This window comes from Planococcus citri, chromosome 2, assembly GCF_950023065.1.
Source record: "Planococcus citri chromosome 2, ihPlaCitr1.1, whole genome shotgun sequence".
Lineage (NCBI taxonomy): Eukaryota > Metazoa > Arthropoda > Insecta > Hemiptera > Pseudococcidae > Planococcus > Planococcus citri.
Window position 1 is genome coordinate 30,785,432 of NC_088678.1, and position 18,989 is coordinate 30,804,420.

An 18,989-nucleotide genomic window follows, 5' to 3' on the forward strand; every position below is an offset into this window, starting at 1 on the left:
TCCCGTTCAAATCGGAGGCGGACACCTCAAGACGTTCCCTTGTAAGTAGTAAATGTATTAAGTGGTATCTAGCAGAAAATTAATTGTGGAAATTAAAATTGATAGAAAATTTTGAGCTGTACTAGTTTGATGTGTACATATTAAATCTCCTAAAATGTTTGGTTTTGATAAAATTTAAGGGGAAAAATCACGCATCACTCACTCAAGAGTTTTTCAGTTAGGCCTATTTTTTCTCAAAATGAGTTTTGTGCTAATGTTAATTGTTGAACATGCCATGAAAATGTAAGCATTATATTGTCGGTAATTAATTAGTAGGTGTTATACAGTTATTGTGTGCACAGGTGCCCTCGATCAAATAGGCTCGAAGATGAACCGTCGCTAAAAAATTCGCTATTCTCGATGTTTTTCTATAAAAATGCAAGCTTTTGGAAGTTTTGGAGTTGATATCAGGTATGAATCTTTGGTCTTGAAAAATACAGTAATATTCTAACTAATTTGAAACCTAAACCTTAATTTTGAGGTTGACTGAATAAATCAAATTTGATTTTTAAAATAATTAATGCATTTTTTAAATCGACATTTAAATTTGATTTGACACATCTCTTGAAAAACTAGAAAAATTTTCGTCACAGAATTCATTAACCTGGGAAGTGAGCGGTTGGAATCACTTTATTGGAATCATATTTTCTCACTGTTAACGTTGTTATATATATTTATTATTCATTGATCAATGATCATTGACCTCTGAGTCCAATAATTTCGTTCAAAAGGTCAAAAAGTCGAAAACACAGCGATTATTCATTATAAATTCAAATTATAAATTATTAATTAAGTTATAAAATAAAATACAAACAAACCAAAAGAAAAAATTTTAAAAATTAAAAAAGTAAAAAATCCAAAAAAGCACAAAATAACTAAATAAGTAAAAACGCGGTAAAAACGAGCATTCGCCAGCGCTGCATACGGCTTGAAACCGAACCACGTATCACATTCGCGTTCCGTTATTCGGCCAGGCACCGAATTCGGGCTCATTTAGTGCATGCGTATTTATGTTTTTTGTCTCTTCAGTCAGCTTGCAAAATTCAATTCACCATCAATTTGTCAACGTTAAAAGTTTCTGTATTATATGTATAAATTTATTTAGTGTTCCTGTTATTGTATTATTAATGTCAGAATCACAATCTTCTCTTTTATTGCGAAAACAATTAGCAGGTATGTGCCCATCTGAGCCATCTAAATGGCCGAAAAATCGGTATCGTATTTCCATAACCTTGTAGTTGGTAGGCTTTTGTTTAAATTTCAGCACGAATATATCTGTATTTATTGTTTGAACAACCGTAATAGCGTAATTATACCGTCATTCGATGTATGAAAATGTTGAATCTCGATCTAATGTGTAAAATTCGCCACTCTCGATGTGTGTAATGAAAACGCTATTACATAATGTTCCATACTACATAACAGATTTCTTTCGCTGGCGTATCGTTAATTACGAGTTATTTCGTTATATCTACGTAAATATATACCGGTGTCACGATAGTACGATAATTTGATAACTTTTCTGTTGACAGAATTAAACAAAAATCCTGTAGAAGGATTTTCTGCGGGATTAATCGACGACAATGACATATACAGATGGGAAGTACTTATAATAGGCCCTCCAGATACGCTTTAGTGAGTATAACTTTTGAATATCACGATGTACAGTTATTCGTATTTTTACCATGTAATCGACTCGGTTTTGTTTACAGTGAAGGAGGTTTTTTCAAAGCGCACTTATATTTCCCTAAAGAATATCCGTTAAGACCTCCGAAAATGAAATTCGTCACCGAAATTTGGCATCCTAATAGTAAGTGTGATTGTAAACAAAAGTATATTGTTACGATTACAACGATGGCGTATTTATACATAACGGTTTGTATGCGGTGTTTTTTTATGTACAGTTGACAAAAATGGCGATGTTTGTATTTCAATTTTGCACGAACCGGGTGACGATAAATACGGTTATGAAAAGGCCAGTGAAAGGTGGCTTCCCGTACATACCGTCGAAACTATACTAATATCTGTGATCTCTATGCTCGCTGACCCCAACGATGAAAGTCCTGCCAATGTAGACGCCGCTAAGGAATGGAGAGAAAATTATCAAGAATTTAAACGTAAGGTTGCTCGCTGCGTTCGGAAAAGTCAAGAAGATTGTTTGTAGTTAATTGTTGTAAATACGAGTCCATCGATGGTTTATTCATAGTTAACAAGAAATTCTCCAACAGGTGAATATCACGATTGTTTTGTTTATTAGGTAGTTGGTATTCTATTCTATATTCATGTGTACCATTCACTTATTTTGGGTTTATTTTACAGTCAGAAATGTGCTCACAACAAAGACAACAATCGTATCGCCGATTTTATTAAATTGAACGGAACACCTTACTTTTTCTCAAGAACCGAACTCAAAACGATAAATTAATTTCATAAGTTAAAATTTTTTCATTTTCAAGTCGCTATTCTTTTTACACACCGTTGGTCAAAATTCAAGTGTTACATGGCGTATTCGGTTTGTACGAGTTCCCTCACACACTCTCTCTCTCTCTCTTTTATTATTTTTTTAAAAACTGTTTTGCGAATTGGTTATACAAAAAAAACGTGCGCCGAGTAACAAATTAATATTAGAAAATTACGGCGATTATTCTATTTGTATGTAATTTACTGATTGAATTTTGTTTGTCGCATTTTTTTTTTTTTTTTTTTTTTATATGTCTTATCGATTTAATAAAGTTTTCACTTTTTATCGTAATATTAATATATATGTATTTTTTTTTGTAATGGAACGTTATCGATTATCATTCGTGTTTAAGTGTTCCTCCTCCTCCCCCCGAATCTGTCTTGTCTCACCGTTCTTTTTTTTTTACGCATGTGCTATAAATATTTTTTCAAATGTTCATAGCTTTTAACTGTAATGCGATCGAATGAAAAGATTTTACGTTAATATTAAGAAACGATGATTATTCTTGTATGTATTATTAAATTTTTATCTGCGGAAGTCTTCGAATTGCGTTGATTCGTTCGTTCTGTTCTGTGATGATGGTGTATGATGTTGTAGGAAAGCTGTATTTGGGTTGAAATATTGTTGTTGAATGGCTCGTATGCTTGAAAATGTGATGCGTTTTTGAGATATTATTCATACGTAGCAGTGATGAGTAAACGTGTAATGCACCTTGCTCTGACGATGGTATACGATTCTATGAAGTTAATGAGTAATATTGGGATACTCGAGTCGAATAATGAATACGTGGTTTATGTTCTTGAACCCACCTCGTATTGCCTTGGTGTTAATTTGCGATTCTGCGAAGTTGGTGATACTAATTAAGATGATGAGTATCTCTGCTTCTACCGTTATTCCGGTAATACTGCGTCAGAAGTCGCCCGTATATGAAGCCGTGCTTGATATGTTTCAAGTTTTGTTGAATTACTTCACTAAGTAAGTGAAAGTGATAAGATGGCGATAAGGAAAAGGCTGATCCTTGTTAGGAAAAAGTGTTGGTAATGCTGTAGAGCTGTAGTAATTAGGTATAAGAAATCATCTTATTCCGGACAAATCGTTCTACCTAGATCATTACATCGTATGTAGGTACTGTTTCTTTATTAGTAGGTACCTATACGTAATTTTATACAATATCTTCATTTTCTGGAAAATTGGGGAAATTTGAGAATTTCATCCTTTTGGAAAACGGGTAATGGAAATGCAAGGGAAATTTGAAATTTTTACTCTTAAATCAAGGCATTTTATAAAATTAGTTATTTAATTACATTAATAGACTAATAATGTAAAAATCTCTCGAGCACGTTCGTCATATTTTTTTTGCTGTACAAGGGAATTATAATCAACCTCCACCTCCGACCCCCTCCGGCCAATCGAAGTATAGAGTGTTGATTTTGATGATTTTTCAAGAACTGTTTTTTGTAAATACCTAAGTTCATGTTACATGAACATGCGACTGTCCTCATTGGGGAGCTTTATTCACACTCAACGAAAAAATTTGTGGTTTAGTTGACATGATAATAGTACAGGATATCTCAGCGTTCTGCTAAAGAAGTCATGCCCCCCTCCCCCCTACCACAAAAAATAGGTAGGTAATCAAAAAGTTCAGTTTTTGGCAAAAATTGTCAGCAAGTCTCATTTTTTGGAAAAATGCCGGAATGGGTAATTTTCTGTCAAAATTTCAAAAAAAAAATGTTTTATTTTGTCAAACTTAACCTACTTTGGGTGCGTTTTGCCCTGCATAGTTAGAACGTGTATTCAGTGATGATAAGGCTCATTTCAAAATACCAAAATTGATCAAGGTACTCTCAAAGGTAAGTTCAAAGTTTCCTTAAATTTAAGTGACCCGTTTTTTTACCAAAATTTCCCTTAGAAGTCTCTTTTTTGTGATCGCAGAAAAGTTGCAAATTCCCTATTTTTATCAAAAAAGTCTTAATTTTTTGTTAAAATCCCCAAAATTGTGAAAAAATTCCAACCTTTACCGAAATTGTCGAAAGTCTTTTCTTTCAAAAAATTGCGGAAAGTTTCATTTGTTTTTTTTTTAAACAAAAATTTCACGTTCAGATTTTTTGAAAATTGTCGAAAAGCTTTAATTTTTGTCAAAAATACCACTTTTTTGCCAAAAATGTAAAAAAGTTTCATTTCTTACAAAAAATGTGAAAAAACTTCATTTTTTTGCTAAAATTGTGAAAAAGGCTCACTTTTGTGAAAAAAGTTGGTGTCTTAATTTTTTTCAAAATTGTCAAGACGTTCTAGTTTTAGCCAAAGAAGCTCCATTTTTTGCCTAAATTGCCTAAAGGTCACAATTTTTACCTTGATTGTCGAGTCAAAATTGTCCAACATTTACAAAGTCTTGGTTTTTTTTTTTTTTTTTTTTGGAAAAGTGGTAAAAAGTTCTCATTTGTTGCCAAATTATCTAAAAGATTTACTTTTGTCAAAAAAGTCGTAGTCCAAATTATTTATAAAACTGTCAGTGTAGGTTCTAGCTTCTTATTAGTTATTAATTTTAATTTTTTTTTTTCAGATGATTTTTCTATCCATCGATGTACATATGAATATTACTTAGCAAAGTCTTGGAATAAACTGGAACTTGGCAATTATGATATGATCGAAAATTTGTTTACTACTTTTAATATGATTATGAAATCTTGAATTATTTTGAAATATTTTCATTATTGAACGAATTTTGATGTATGTACCTATATCATGAGTTGATTTTTTTTCATCCTGTCAAATGATTGTTTTTAGTGATAAGAAATCAAGTGTTTTGCATTTTTACTTTTTATCGACATTTTTTAAAATCAAGTACATAGGTACCTACTTTCAATATGATTATGAAATCTTGAATTATTTGTAAATATGTATTTTCATTATTCAGATGTACCTACATAATTATTATGAGTTGATTTTTTTTTATTCTGTCAAATACTTGTTTTTAGTGATATGAAATCAAATGTTCTGCATTTTTATTTTTTACGGAAAAAATCTGTGTTGTGTATTTGTGGCTGTACTTTTTCTCATTTTCTTTATTGTTCAGTTATTTTTGTTCAAATTACATTATGTTTCGTGGGAAAAAATCATCCCATCGATTTAAAATTCCATAAAATAATGCCTTGTTTTTTTAATTTTTTTTTCCAGTTCAATTGTATCAGTTGATACCTCTCACAGGATATTAGTGTCTGTAAGGCTCAAATTGTTAGAAAATCTCCTTAAAATGTGATTACGGCATCAAAATCGTAATCGGCGACCTCAAATTAGTGAGAACTCGTTGCTTATGAAAAAATTGTACTTATGTATAACACAGGTAAGTAATTGTAACGAATAAATTGCGGATGAAAAGTTGATAATACTCCTGCAAAAATCGCGATAGGCAGCCATTTTGACCGTGACTAGAGATTGCGATCAATTCTCTACGAACACAGCGCCATCTATTGGAATAAAATAGAAACTTTGTTCTGCTTTTGAAAACTAGGTCAAAAATGTGAAAATGTCATTAAATGAAGCATCTCTTTTTCAACGTAGTTCCAAAATATTTGGAAAGATAGCGCCACGCGCATATCTAGACTTCATTTCGCCATTTTTTAAAACTAAGTTTTCATAAACGCGGAACAAGGTTTCTGTTTTATTCCGATAGATGGCGCTGTGTGTCCGTTGAAAATCCAAATTCCGAACTAGATAATTTGTGCACTCATTTAGTTACTTTCTCGCTCGCTAGACAACGTCGAGGATGTTTCAAATAAGTACTTGAATAACGATTTCTTCTTATGATATTTTTGAAATAATGCAGTTAGGTACTTAAATCGAATTAACACACTCTAGGCTGATTACCAGCTCGAAATTTCACTGAAACAGTGGGCTACAAATTTCCTAGCAAACATGAGTATGCAACTTGCAACTTCATTCTCATGAAGTTAGTTTTCCGCTGTATTTTTAATTTTGAATTAATAGCGAAAAAACTATCTGTGAAAATAAAATTAAAAGCTGGTCCAAAATTTGAATTGCAATCAAATAATGTCATCCAATTCAAACAGGGCCATGCTTTTTCTCACTTATTGATGTAAGCAAAATAAGTTACTCGTAGTTCATTTATTTGAGATCATTAACACAAATATTACAAAACAATATGAACAATATTTTTGTAAAACCATCATAAAAGTAACGATACTTACGAAATGAATCATTCATATCACAAAAGTTATCATATGTGTACAATACATACAATAATAATTAATAGGTACATAATATCACAAAAGAGAAACTAATTGATACAGTTTGATGAAAATTGAAAAATAAAACAAATTGATCGCGTAGTTGAATAAGTTGCCTACCCTGTTCACCGTAAATATGCAAAAATGATGTAAAACAAGTTGCCTATTCAATTTGCCGCAAATATGTATGGTTCATCAGCGGGTGTTCATGAATGTTGAGTCTGAGCAAGTTGAAGAAGAATAACTTGATTTTTTTAAAACCTTCGTTGTTTAAGTGATTCTTGAATCAGAATTACCTATTTTGAAAAGATTATGTAATAAGAAGGTTTATTGACTTAACAAAATGCATATTTTTGCAATAATGATGAATAATTATTCTTGAAGAAATAAAATCTGATTTCATCTGCTTTTGAAAATTTCAATTTTAATGAATCCAGTAACACTTGATTTTTTACTTTTTAAACCGAGATTAGTAGAACAAAAAGTCAAAAACGGGGTTTCTTGCCATTTTGAAAATGTGGACGTATCGCCATTTCAAATTCCAACTGATACTTTTATTTGACATTTTCAACCTTGAAAGCATTTTACTCGTAGATCTGTAAGAAAATAAAAACCTTATATGTAGTAATCTCTTTTCATCATTTATCATCCGTAGATAGCTAATCAGCGATCAGATTCAGTATTTCTATTTGCTTTAATAGGTACTTACTTAGCAAATCGGTCATGCATTTCATAATCCAATTCACTTTATTCAACACTACCAACTCCATGTACAAGAATCCCCTGAAAAATTTATACCAGAGATTAAATTGATTATGAATGGATAAATATTAAATTCTGTAATAAATATACGGTGAGTTTTTTTAAAAAAGAAAGACATACCTAAATTAAAATAGATTAACGGAGTCATAAAATACGACGTGAAACTAACTGAAGCAACATTTTCTTGAAAAAGTGCTGTATTTTGAACTAAACATGAAACAGCCAACATGCCCCTTGGAAGCCACAGCTTAGGCAATTTATTCGACATATTTCTTCCAACTTCTCTCAATTGATGTTGAACGTGTTAAGACTATGACAATTCCTAAATTGAACAATGCTGGCAGGCATTCCAAGATCGCTGATGAGATGTTTTGCTAATTAGGGGTAAAGGCCCTACTTTTTTACCCCTTGAGCCTTGAGGACATTTCTTGAAATTTATTTTGATCTAATGAAACTAGGGAAAAAATAAAAAGCTTGTTGAAATCAACTTACAAATACATTACTTAACAAGATTCAGTATTTGTACATAGTAAAAGCTTCAATTTAATTAGGTTGACCGAAAATAAGTTTTACCCTTGTTTCCTAATTTTTTTGTCCACTCCGCCATTTTTTGCTGATTATCAATTGTAACACCGTATAAAGATTATTTGCTCGAATTTTCATCGAAAAAATTTGATACACGTATGTATATTTTTGGGTTTCAAAATTCCTAGACCACCAGATGAACACGTTTTTCACCAGAAAATATTTTTTGGAAATTTGTTGTCGAACGAAATTAGTAAAAATTTGCTGTGAAAGTTTTTTCTCTGATTTTATGTTTTCAAGTTTCTGCTATTCAAAAATTGTTGAGAATTTTTATTTTTTTAAAATATACATTCAAATATGTACATTCCCTAAAAATGAATCATATATCAAACCTCGAAACAGTCGTCTGTGAGATAAAATTCTGAAAATAGGGGAGTAAAAAATTAGAGAACGAAAATGAATATGGGTTTTCTACTTTTTTTAACCCTGGTAAAAAAAATATATAAAACTGGACTTGAATGGTTCCCTAATTTTTTACCCCCTTTAAAATTTTTTACCAAATAGTTCTCAAAAAACCTTCATAATTTTCCATTTAGTTTTTTCTTGGGAAAAGTCAGGGAAAATCATTTCTTCATAAGATATTTTTTTTACAAATTTTTGAAATTTTCAACCCCCTCTTCTCTCAAAAAACCAAGTATGGTGAGTTTTTTCGAAGTGACTGTTTTAAGTTACATCAAAACTAATAATGTTTCGGATGTGTTCTGCCAAATATGGAGAAAATGTGGATTTCATCATCTTACCTAGAAAGGCTCCTTTATTGGTTGAATTTTTCGAAAATTATAAAAAAATACTTGAGTAGGTATCAATCTGTATTTTTTCTTCACCTCCTCATCTCCTGTCTGCTCCAAACCGATCGAATTCACTGCATCTCTGTTGAACACGTACGAGTATGTAGCATACAAGAAATGCATTTATTCGTGCATCTAACGTGTAGACTTACCTGCTCGGTGCTCGCAGAATTCACGTAAAGGATGTTACACGTGAAAGAGTAATCCACTCAAGTAGAACATGTTTTTCAGTTGTTACCGTTTTATCGCAATGATTCATAATGAAGCCTATAAACAAAACAAGAAAATAATAAATGCATAAATGATTTGTTTTATACAAATCTCTAGAAAAGAAGAAATATTGTTTAAGCTTATCTGTTTTAGCAAGCTGTTGCTTAAAAGTTTTATTGCTTTAAATTTTGATAAAGGTATAAGCGGACAGTAATGCATATATACTCGTGACATCCAGTGGTTTTAAAATTTACATCCGCCATAAATAATTATTCACCAAGGGGTATCTAATAAGTACAAATCGTACACCTTTCGTTATTGCGATTATTCTCCATATACCAGCAATCGTACCAATGTACTTACTTACAAGTATATTCCTCCACCTTCACAATTGGTACGAGTAGGTACTCAGCACAGATGCCATTAAACCGCGCAAACAATCATCAAATTTATAACTTGTCTACCTCTTTTTTTTTTTTTTTTTTGCCTTCTTCATTCTCACTGCCATATCTGCATTCTATTACAAAGCGTAAAATTATACAATAACGCGGCGTGTTTTAGGTACCAATGATGGAATACGCGCAGAATAGACTTTAAGAGTGAAAAAAAGCCGCTAGTAGCAGAGTAAGAATTTGTAATTGGAAAATGTTGTTCCATATTATATTACCTCACGTCGTTATTATTGTTAATATTATTAAAGCTATATTTTCTGTACTCGGTGCTACTTACTTTAACTTATATTTATTACAAGTGAATTTATGTTTGTTCGGTGCGAAACATAAATCTGGTCCATATTCAGAACTTGTTATCGGTTGCACGCCATCTTCTGATAACTTGTATTAGCGACCATGATTGATTATCATTAAAGCAGCCTTATTCAACTTCAATGTTTTCTGCCTATGCTATATGCATAAGCCAATGGTACCTTTTGAAAATTATCTAATGACGATAAATTAGCCTACGTTGTGGTGATGGAAAATTTTACCTATTTGTAAAAAATTACACCTATATCGAAGCGATAAAACATCCGTTGAGTGGTGGGTTACCTAGTACTTGTGATTTGTATTATTTTCTTGTTGGACTGGAATTCGTCATTGATTCGTTTTGGGTTTGCAACATTTTGCTCAATTGCTGAAACAAAATTAAAATTAAAATGATGAAGACTTACGAGTAAAAAGATGGGGGGGGGGGGTGAGAAAAAAATACAGGAAATAATAATACATTTTTATGTTACTAGTAATGCAATTGTCCAATGAAGTAACAGCGATATATCTGTTGCCAAATTGAATTCAAATGTGAAATTTTGGTCGAACTTAATACATTTTTAATTCCAGGCATTTACCTACAAACGTACGTATCATAAAATTGAAAAATGGACCAAACATAATTTTGAAAAATCAATTTTTACCAACTCTTATTCAAATTTGAGGCATTGCCAAATCTAATGTAAAATAGGACTTGAATTGAAATTGGCGTATTTTCCGAATTCAATTTGAAAGGGAATCATTGTGCCCCCAATAACGACCACTACTCCACTCTGTCTTGGGCTAGTGTGGCTGCAGTCGCAACTGAGCCAACTATTTTCCGGACTGTATCAGTCCACCTTGTCGGAGATCATCCTCTCCCTCGTGTTCGGGGGACCTAGCCAAAGAGAATCCCTTTTTCGATGTTTTCTGGTCCTCTTCTGGCTATGTGTCCAAAATAACTCATTATCTTGGTTTCACATATTTTATTTAGCCTGGTTGGTTCTTGCAATTATTCCACAATTGATGCATTTGTTTGGTGCACAGTGCATGGTAACTTCAACATCCTGCTTCATATCCACATTTCAAAGGCATCAATTCTTTTTCGATCATCTTGCTCCAATGTCCAGGTCTCCGCTCCATGTGAGAAAACTGGAAAAACTAGCATCCTGATTAGTCTCTTTCTTGTTTTTATGGAGATTTTCTTGTTGGTGGTGACTTTTCTCAAACAAGACACGCTGCTTTTCCAAGAGCTATTCTTCTTCTAATTTCCTTGGCTGATCCTCCATTAGCATCCACAAGTGAACCCAAATAAATAAATGAATTCCGTTTTTCAAATTCATTCAGGGCTTCGGATTCTGGTAGGTATCCAGCTCTATCAACAACCATGACTTTGGTTTTCCCCAAATTTATAAGGAGTCCCATGTCCTTACTGACCATCCTGACCCACCAGTCAGTTCTGCCAGATCCTCTTCATTTGCGGCTATGAAGGTGGTGTCATCAGCGTAACAGAGATTGGAGATTCTTCTTCCTCCTATCTTTATGCCACCTTCCCAGGTCTCCAAGGCTTTTTGCATGATGTACTCGTCTTCTTCCTCCTATCTTTATGCCACCTTCCCAGGTCTCCAAGGCTTTTTGCATGATGTACTCGCCATAGATGTTGAACAGCAGAGGAGAGAGTATGCAGCCCTGCCTTACTCCCTGTTCTGGCTGAAAAGGGGCTGACTCTTCACTGCCTACTCTAACACTCATCTTGTTCTTGTCATACAGCGATTTGATCAGCTCAATTAGGTGCTCTCATGCTCTGGAACTCCCATCTCGCGTAGTACCTCATATAGTTTTGTCCAATTGACACAGTCAAAGGCCTTTGCATAGTCAACAAAACATACCCAATTGGCACATTTCTTGTGATATCTGACTACTCATTTCTGCAGTCAGAAATTGCCGTTTTGACAGTCAGATTTACAGTCTGACTACAATCAACCAATCAGAAACAAGTATTTTTTTGATATTCCAAGATGGCGCTGACTCGTCAGAAGACTGAGTGGAGATCTGAGCGTGGATCTGACTAGTCAGATCCAAGAACCACAGTCAGATATTGCCGTTTTGGCAGTCAGAAAATACATTCTGACTGATATGTGGTCATATCCCTATTCAGATGCACTGTCTAAAAAATGCTGCTTTGCCAACTGGGTAGTACCGCAGGGCGCAGGGATGTTGAATTCATGGAATTTTTTGATTATTTGTCAGATGTTCAAAATCTGCTCTCTTGTACCTCTTCTAGGTATAAAATCTGCCTGTTTAGGTGGAATCTTCCTATGCATGTATGCCTTGATCCTATTGTTGATTATTCAGAGCATCACTTTACTGGCATGTGGAATCGGGGCTATTGTGCAATAATTGGCGCAATTTTTCATATCACCTTTCTTGTGTAGCGGAATTAACACTGATTTGCAGCAATCTTCTGACCATTCTCTTTTGCGCCATATGTGACCATCCATGATAATAAAACTGACCATTCGTCTCAAAAATCGAAAAATGTTCTTTTGCCTATTTTTGGGCATTAAATGATTTAGGGGACAAAAATTTGCGAAAATTTTTTTTCGATGGATGGTTGGTTTTATTGCGGACGGTCACATATGTTGTTGCATATCTTCCAGACCACCTTCTCTGCTTTCTTACCCATGGACGTAGTATCTCAGACTCAATGCCATCACATCCAGACTCTTTGAGTTTCCTCAACGCCTTGATGGCATTTCTTACTTCATTAAGTAAGATATCTGGCTCTTCTACACTGTCCACTTCAATTTCTGGTGCTTCATCGTTGTTTGGGTTCAGTGGTTCACTCTTATATAGCTAGCTGCAATACAATCTCCAGTTCTCTAGAATCTTATTCAAGTCCCATGCGACTATACCATCCTCAGCTGTGATTTCACGTGATTGTGGACCGTGGTTTAAAATCTCTGGTGATCTGTTTTTATCTTCTTGAATAATACCTATGCTTGATTTATTGTGGTCAGCATATTCAATTTCTTCACAACATCTGTTCAGGTAGGCTTCTCTGTCTACCTAAATCAAAATCAAGGCATTTGCCAAAACTTGAGAGTAAAGCCAGGACAGTCTAGAGGCATGTGAAGCCCCAAGCCAATATAATTTGGTACTATTTCTAGGGACTAAGCTATGTAGAGGTTTTTTTTTCTGTTCTGGATTTTTGGGAGCTCAAATGTGAATTTTTCATTTTAAAACAAGAAACAAATAGGCTAGAGCAAAGCAAGGGCAAAAGATTTTGAAAATTTGTATTTTGAGGGAACTAAAAACGATTTTTTTTCATGTGAGGAGTTCATTTTTTGGCTTTTAAAATTTTAGAATTTGAAAGCTTTTTTTTAGGGTGTTAATTATTTTGAGAAAGAAAACAGAAAAGATCCACATGAAGGCGAAAGCTCTTGAAAATTTGCATTTCTAGAGGCTTAAAAACGATACTTTTTATTCTAGAAGCTTATTTTTTCACTTCAAAACTTTAAAAGTTGAATAATATATTTTTGTTTAGAAATTTCGAGTCTGAAGAAGAAAAGAAAACAAGCCTGAGCGAAGATGGGGCAAAAGCTTTCAAAAATTTGTTTTTTGAGAAGTAAAAAAACAGTTTTTTTCTGGGATAAACTGACCCCTTTACCCCCCCCCCCCTCCACTTCGATGGTCCTAAGTGAAGCTTAAGCAAAAAGTAATTTTGACGTGGAATTCTTACCAAATCAAGTTCAATAGTGAATAATGATGCATTTCACTGATTTCTACAAACTCCCGAACCTAGATCAGAACTTTATTTGAAAAGATGCTGCAAAAGTTTTGTATTTTTATTTGAAGAATTTGCTAAAAACTCTAGTGCTGAAAGAAAATCAGAAGCTGTTTTGAGGAAATGATCAGAAGTGCTGATTACTGATTGTTTGGCTAAATAAAAATTTTGGACATGGACTGCTGGATTCCAAGAATAGGTACGCAAACTTTGAAAACGAACCAACAAAATATTTGAGACAAAATAGGTAATCCATTTTAAAAATTGATGCTGCAGTAATCTCAAATTTTCAAGTAGGTAAGTCTCAAATTTCAATAATTTCTTCAATATTTTAGCTCAAAATTACATGACATTCTCTAAACCTATTTTTATGAAGATGCTTTTGCTAAACCAACAAGCAGGTAGGTAGGTATGTATTCCAAATGCTTTCTTATAGGTAGGTCTAGGTACCTGTATAGTGCACAATGGTTAAAAAAAACTTGCCACAGTTGCACAGGTACTTACCCATTTAAATAATTTCCAGCCACAGAAGATCGTGTTATCTACATAACACATGTACCTATATGTAAGGGTAAAACTGCATAAGTTACATTACGTATCACGTAAGTAAGTATAGTAGGTATCTCAGTAATTCAGTATACATATTTCAACCTTGAAAATCACACTTCGTAAATCATTCATCGACAATAAGCGCCTTACTTATTGTAGTTTTTTTCCTCTCTTCTTTTTTTTTTTTATTACTTATTTTATTTCTAACGTAGGTACCTGTTATGAACACAAGTTACGCTTGCGCGCTCGGTCGCTTGATTAGTTTTAATTTATGGATCCAAATTAGGAATGATGAAACGTATCGGGTATTAGGTATCGATAGGTAATCTTTAATAAGAAGCAAATTAGAGCTTTCTTGATTGCTTCTAGTCGATTTATACAAAGCCCATTGAATCAGGTTTCGAGCATTAATTCTTTAGGATGTAAACGTCCGATTTAATAAAGATTAACAAAGACCGATGGTAACTTTTGCTCAACATTTACCAACGATTTATGAGTTGTTCAAATATACAATCGTTTCATTATCCTAATGAACTAGACACTGGATATAATTTGTGCGTTTTACACTTTTTTTTTCTTCTTCTTCGTACTCCAAGTGCGATTGTGTTACGAACCATCATCACTACCGATTTTTTTTCACTTCTTGACGATTTATTCGAGGGGTAAAAAACGATGTATCTATTTATTGAGTAATTTATAGTTTCGAATTCAATTCAGTGGTAAATTATCGACGTATAAATTTTACCCCAGTGCAGTGTTGTAATACGTTTTCAACGTATTTTTGATTTATAAATGTAGGTAAAAATGTATAGCGTATCCGATACGTAAATGAGCTTTATTTAGTGAATCTAATAAATAAAATCCACTTAAAAATGTAGCGTATCCGAATATACGAGTAGATAGATACTTTGGATCCGGATTTGTTTTTGTAGCGAGCAATTTACTCGTACCTACGATGAAATATTTGAACCTGGTTATTGAGAAGCCACACGACGAGAAAATAAAAATTCCTATAGTCTGTCAAATTTCGTGCGAGTTTTCAATTTTCGTGTTTAATTAAATATTTGGCACTTTGGCATTAATGAGACATCGGGTTAACAAATAAAACTCCGCAATTTCGTTATAAGAGAATTGAATTGAATCGAGAAGCGTTTACGTTGACACAGATCGCTACAAGCTAAAAAGTAATTGTTAGTGATCACGCTGGTTTTCAGATGTTAAAATTAATTGATTATTGTTTCGGGCAGTTTCGCGTGTAAATGTCATTTCGTTAGGTCCATATTAAGTAGGTAGGTTGTGTAATCGAAAAATGCGAAGATTTGCTAGCGATGAATGTACGGTATGATGAGATTGGAGTTCAACATCTCATTTTGTGTTGTTTTTGTACGAGATGAAAATTGATAATAATATTTTAAAAATTTTATGGAAATGTGGTGTGTGGTGAAATTGATCGAGCTTATTTTAAAGACTGTTTTGTTAGATTTTTATCTTGTCTTTATTCACAAGGAACGAAACTCTTGAAAGTTTTGGGGTGCGAAAATTGGAGCTCTTCTGGTTCAAAAAAAATATGAAAATTTGTTCTTAAGCTCAAATAGATAATTCAATCCATCGTTGCCAGATTTTTCTCCTCTCTAAGGGAAATTTTAAATCATGAATATGTTTTTTTGGTCAAGCTGACTTAATGCTCGATCAGACATGATCGTCTGAACCAATCCGCATTTTGATGTCCGGCTCCGATTAGATGTGTCTGTCTACATATATGGAAGCAGGTCATCAAACCAAAATTTGATCTGATTAGGTCTGGTCTGACCATCCAGACTAGCTTTTCAGCCTATTGACTTGTCTGTCTGACTTTTCAAGGCCACCTGTCTGCCTGTCTGGCCTCTTAAAGACAATCTCCCCGTCAGTATATATGGCTTCATGGGGTTGTCTGTCTTCTTGTCTAGCCTCTTAAGGTCATTGATTCGTCCAACTATGTAGTATCTTAGGGTCACAGACCTGTCTTGTCTAGCCTCTCACTGTTGTCTGTCTGCCTGTTTGGATTTTCGAGGTACTCTGCGTGCCTGCCTGTCTTCTCAAGGTCGTTTATCCTCTCAAGGTCAATGACCCTCTTGTCTGACCTCTAAAGACCATTAAATTACATGTCTAGCCTCTCACGTTTGTCTGTCTGTCTGGTTGTCCTCTCAAGGCCATTTACCTGTTTGTCTGGCCTCTCAAGGTCGTCTGTCCACCTGTCGAGCCTCTCAGCAATTTAGTAATTATGTATCAAGTTCTTATAAGTTAGATTTGGTATCCAAACGTGACTTTAACACCAATAAAAATTTCAAAGATTAGGGAAAATACAGTGGTAATACTCGTATGGGGTACACGGACTAAAACTCTTCTTCAATGTAGAGAAATTTAATAAAAATAAAAATTTCGGTGACATTAAAAGTTCAAACATTTTTCTATCCTTGGAAAAAATTGTGACCCGAAAAATTATTTTTACTATTTTAAATTATTTTTTGAAAAAGAAAAGTTCAAAATTGACCATTTTTCAAAAAGTTGCAGATAATATGGGGGGGGGATACTAGGTAGTAGGTACCTAGTAAAAATGACTTAAAAATTGACTTTTAAAAAAACGGAGTTTTTATGATTTTTTATACGATTTTTTGATTTTTTCTGAGAAAATTGTTGAAAATTTACCAAAAAGTTGCAGTGCTGTAAAATTAGGTACTTAAATGTTCCAAACACTTTTGACATTATTTCAGACGGACCCCTAAAATGTTGGAAGAAAATCATTTGGTGACGCTTACAATGTCAGATATTTATAAAATGAAAAAAGTAAAAAAAACCTGTTGACTTTCAGACACAATGTCAGACTTTTGAAAACGTTGAAATGACAATATTTGATTAACTTGAGCAAAAACTATATCCATGGTTCAAAAACTTCCCTTGGTGAGGAGACTTTACCCACCCATTTTTTTGTAAAAATCCTTCGCCAAAAAAATCCTTCACAAAAATCTTTAGTCAAAATCCTTTACCAAAATCATCCAACAAATCCTTTGCTATAAAATCCTTCACACCTTAATGTTGTCAATAGGCACTTTAAACGGAATAAATATAAAAATCCGTCGCCAAAATCCTTCACCACAATTTTCCAACAAATCCTTCACCAAAAAATCCTTCATAAAATCTTTCGCAAAAATCCTTCACAAAAATCTTTAGTCAATATCCTTTACCAAAATCTTCCAACAAATCCTTCATAAAAATCCTTCGCCGAAATCCTTAACCAAAATCTTCCAACAAATCCGTAGCTATAAAATCCTTCACACCTTAATGTTGTCAATAGGGACTTTAAACGAAATAAATATAAAAATCCTTCGCCAAAATCCTTCACCACAATCTTCCAACAAATCCTTCACCAAAAAATCCTTCATAAAATCTTTCGCAAAAATCCTTCACAAAAATCTTTAGTCAAAATCCTTTACCAAAATCTTCCAACAAATCCTTCATAAAAATCCTTCGCCGAAATTCTTCACCAAAATCTTCCAACAAATCCGTAGCTATAAAATCCTTCACACCTTAATGTTGTCGATAGTGACTTCAAACTAAATAAATATAAAAATCCTTCACCAAAATCTTCCAATAAATCCTTCACCAAAAAATTCTTCATAAAATCTTTTGCAAAAATCCTTCACCATAAAATCCTTTAGAAAAATCATTCGTCAAAATCTTCCAACAAATCTTTCACCCAAAAATCTTTTGCAAAAATCCTTTGCGAAAATCTTTCACCAAAATTTTCCAACAAATCTTTCACCAAAAAATCCTTCATAAAATCTTTTGCAAAAATCCTTCGCCAAAAATACTCCACAAAAATTTTTCTCCAAAATCCTTCACCAAAATCTTCCAACAAATCCTGCACCATAAAATCCTTCATCAAAATCGTGTGAAAATCCTCCGCCGAAATTTCTCGTGAATCCTTCCCTTCATCAAAATCGTTTGAAAATCTTTCGCCGAAATTGCCAAAATCCTATGCAAAATGTTCTGCTAATTCTTTCGCAGAATTCTTTATCAAAATTCTTACTTCGCAAATCGTTTACAAAAGTCCTTTGGCAAATCCTTCACACAAAGAAATCCATTGCAAAAATCCTTTGCTGAATCCCTCGTGAAGTTCTTTGCTATCTGTTCCAAAGTGCTTTGCAAATCCTCCATAAAAATCCGTCACAAAAACTCTTTCCCTCGCTGAATGCTTTGTCGAATCTTTCAAAAAATTCGCTGCCAAATCTTCGGCAATAATCCGTCACCAAATTCTTTATCAAAATTCTTCACAAAAGCCTTTGTCAAAATCCTTCGCAGATCCTTCATAAAAATCGTTCATTGGAATTTTTTGCAAGAATCCTTCGCCAATATTACTCAGTTAATTCGTAATCAATTTCAATTTCGATGAAGAACCTTATTTACGCATGAAAAAATTTTCAAATTTCTCTCATCAGATATTTCTCAGGCATACTTCCCATATGTACCTACCTACTTGAAATTATTAGATAGTCATTGGAGTGTTTGGGAATATTTCTTGGTAGGTAGATATTTGACGTAGATTTTGAAATACGATTTCATTTGACGGAGCTACAAGGTCACAGCACATTACATTCGTCTTTGACGAGTACCTATCAAAACAACATGAGATAAGACTCGGTAATGATCATATTACAATAGCTACTACGTACTTCTAGAACTTCGTTTCTTATTTGCGCCACAATAAATCATTTCCAACACTTGTTTGTAACACCTGTATTGCTTCTACGTCGCTCTCGTCGTCGTCGAACCTGAAATTGAAAA

The 18,989-nt window shown here is 33.5% G+C and overlaps 1 protein-coding gene across 1 annotated transcript; it reads left to right on the top strand.

Annotated features, from left to right (window-relative positions):
• Positions 1 to 1,030: 1,030 nt before the first annotated feature.
• LOC135835396 (ubiquitin-conjugating enzyme E2 G1) lies at positions 1,031 to 3,037 on the top strand. The gene is made up of 5 exons (XM_065349630.1): positions 1,031 to 1,212; positions 1,572 to 1,674; positions 1,752 to 1,849; positions 1,944 to 2,267; positions 2,359 to 3,037. Exons 1-4 carry the CDS (start codon positions 1,050 to 1,052, stop codon positions 2,201 to 2,203), a joined length of 624 nt encoding a protein of 207 aa, XP_065205702.1. The 5' UTR covers positions 1,031 to 1,049; the 3' UTR covers positions 2,204 to 2,267; positions 2,359 to 3,037.
• Positions 3,038 to 18,989: the final 15,952 nt, after the last annotated feature.

What these genes read in the sequence shown, in the direction of transcription:
- LOC135835396 (XM_065349630.1), top strand. Translation starts at nt 1,050, where the DNA reads ATGTTTTTTGTCTCTTCAGTCAGCTTGCAAAATTCAATTCACCATCAA. An exon ending in ATTGCGAAAACAATTAGCAG is followed by an intron (nt 1,213 to 1,571) that starts GTATGTGCCCAT and finishes TTCTGTTGACAG; the next exon opens with AATTAAACAAAAATCCTGTA. An exon ending in GGCCCTCCAGATACGCTTTA is followed by an intron (nt 1,675 to 1,751) that starts GTGAGTATAACT and finishes TTTTGTTTACAG; the next exon opens with TGAAGGAGGTTTTTTCAAAG.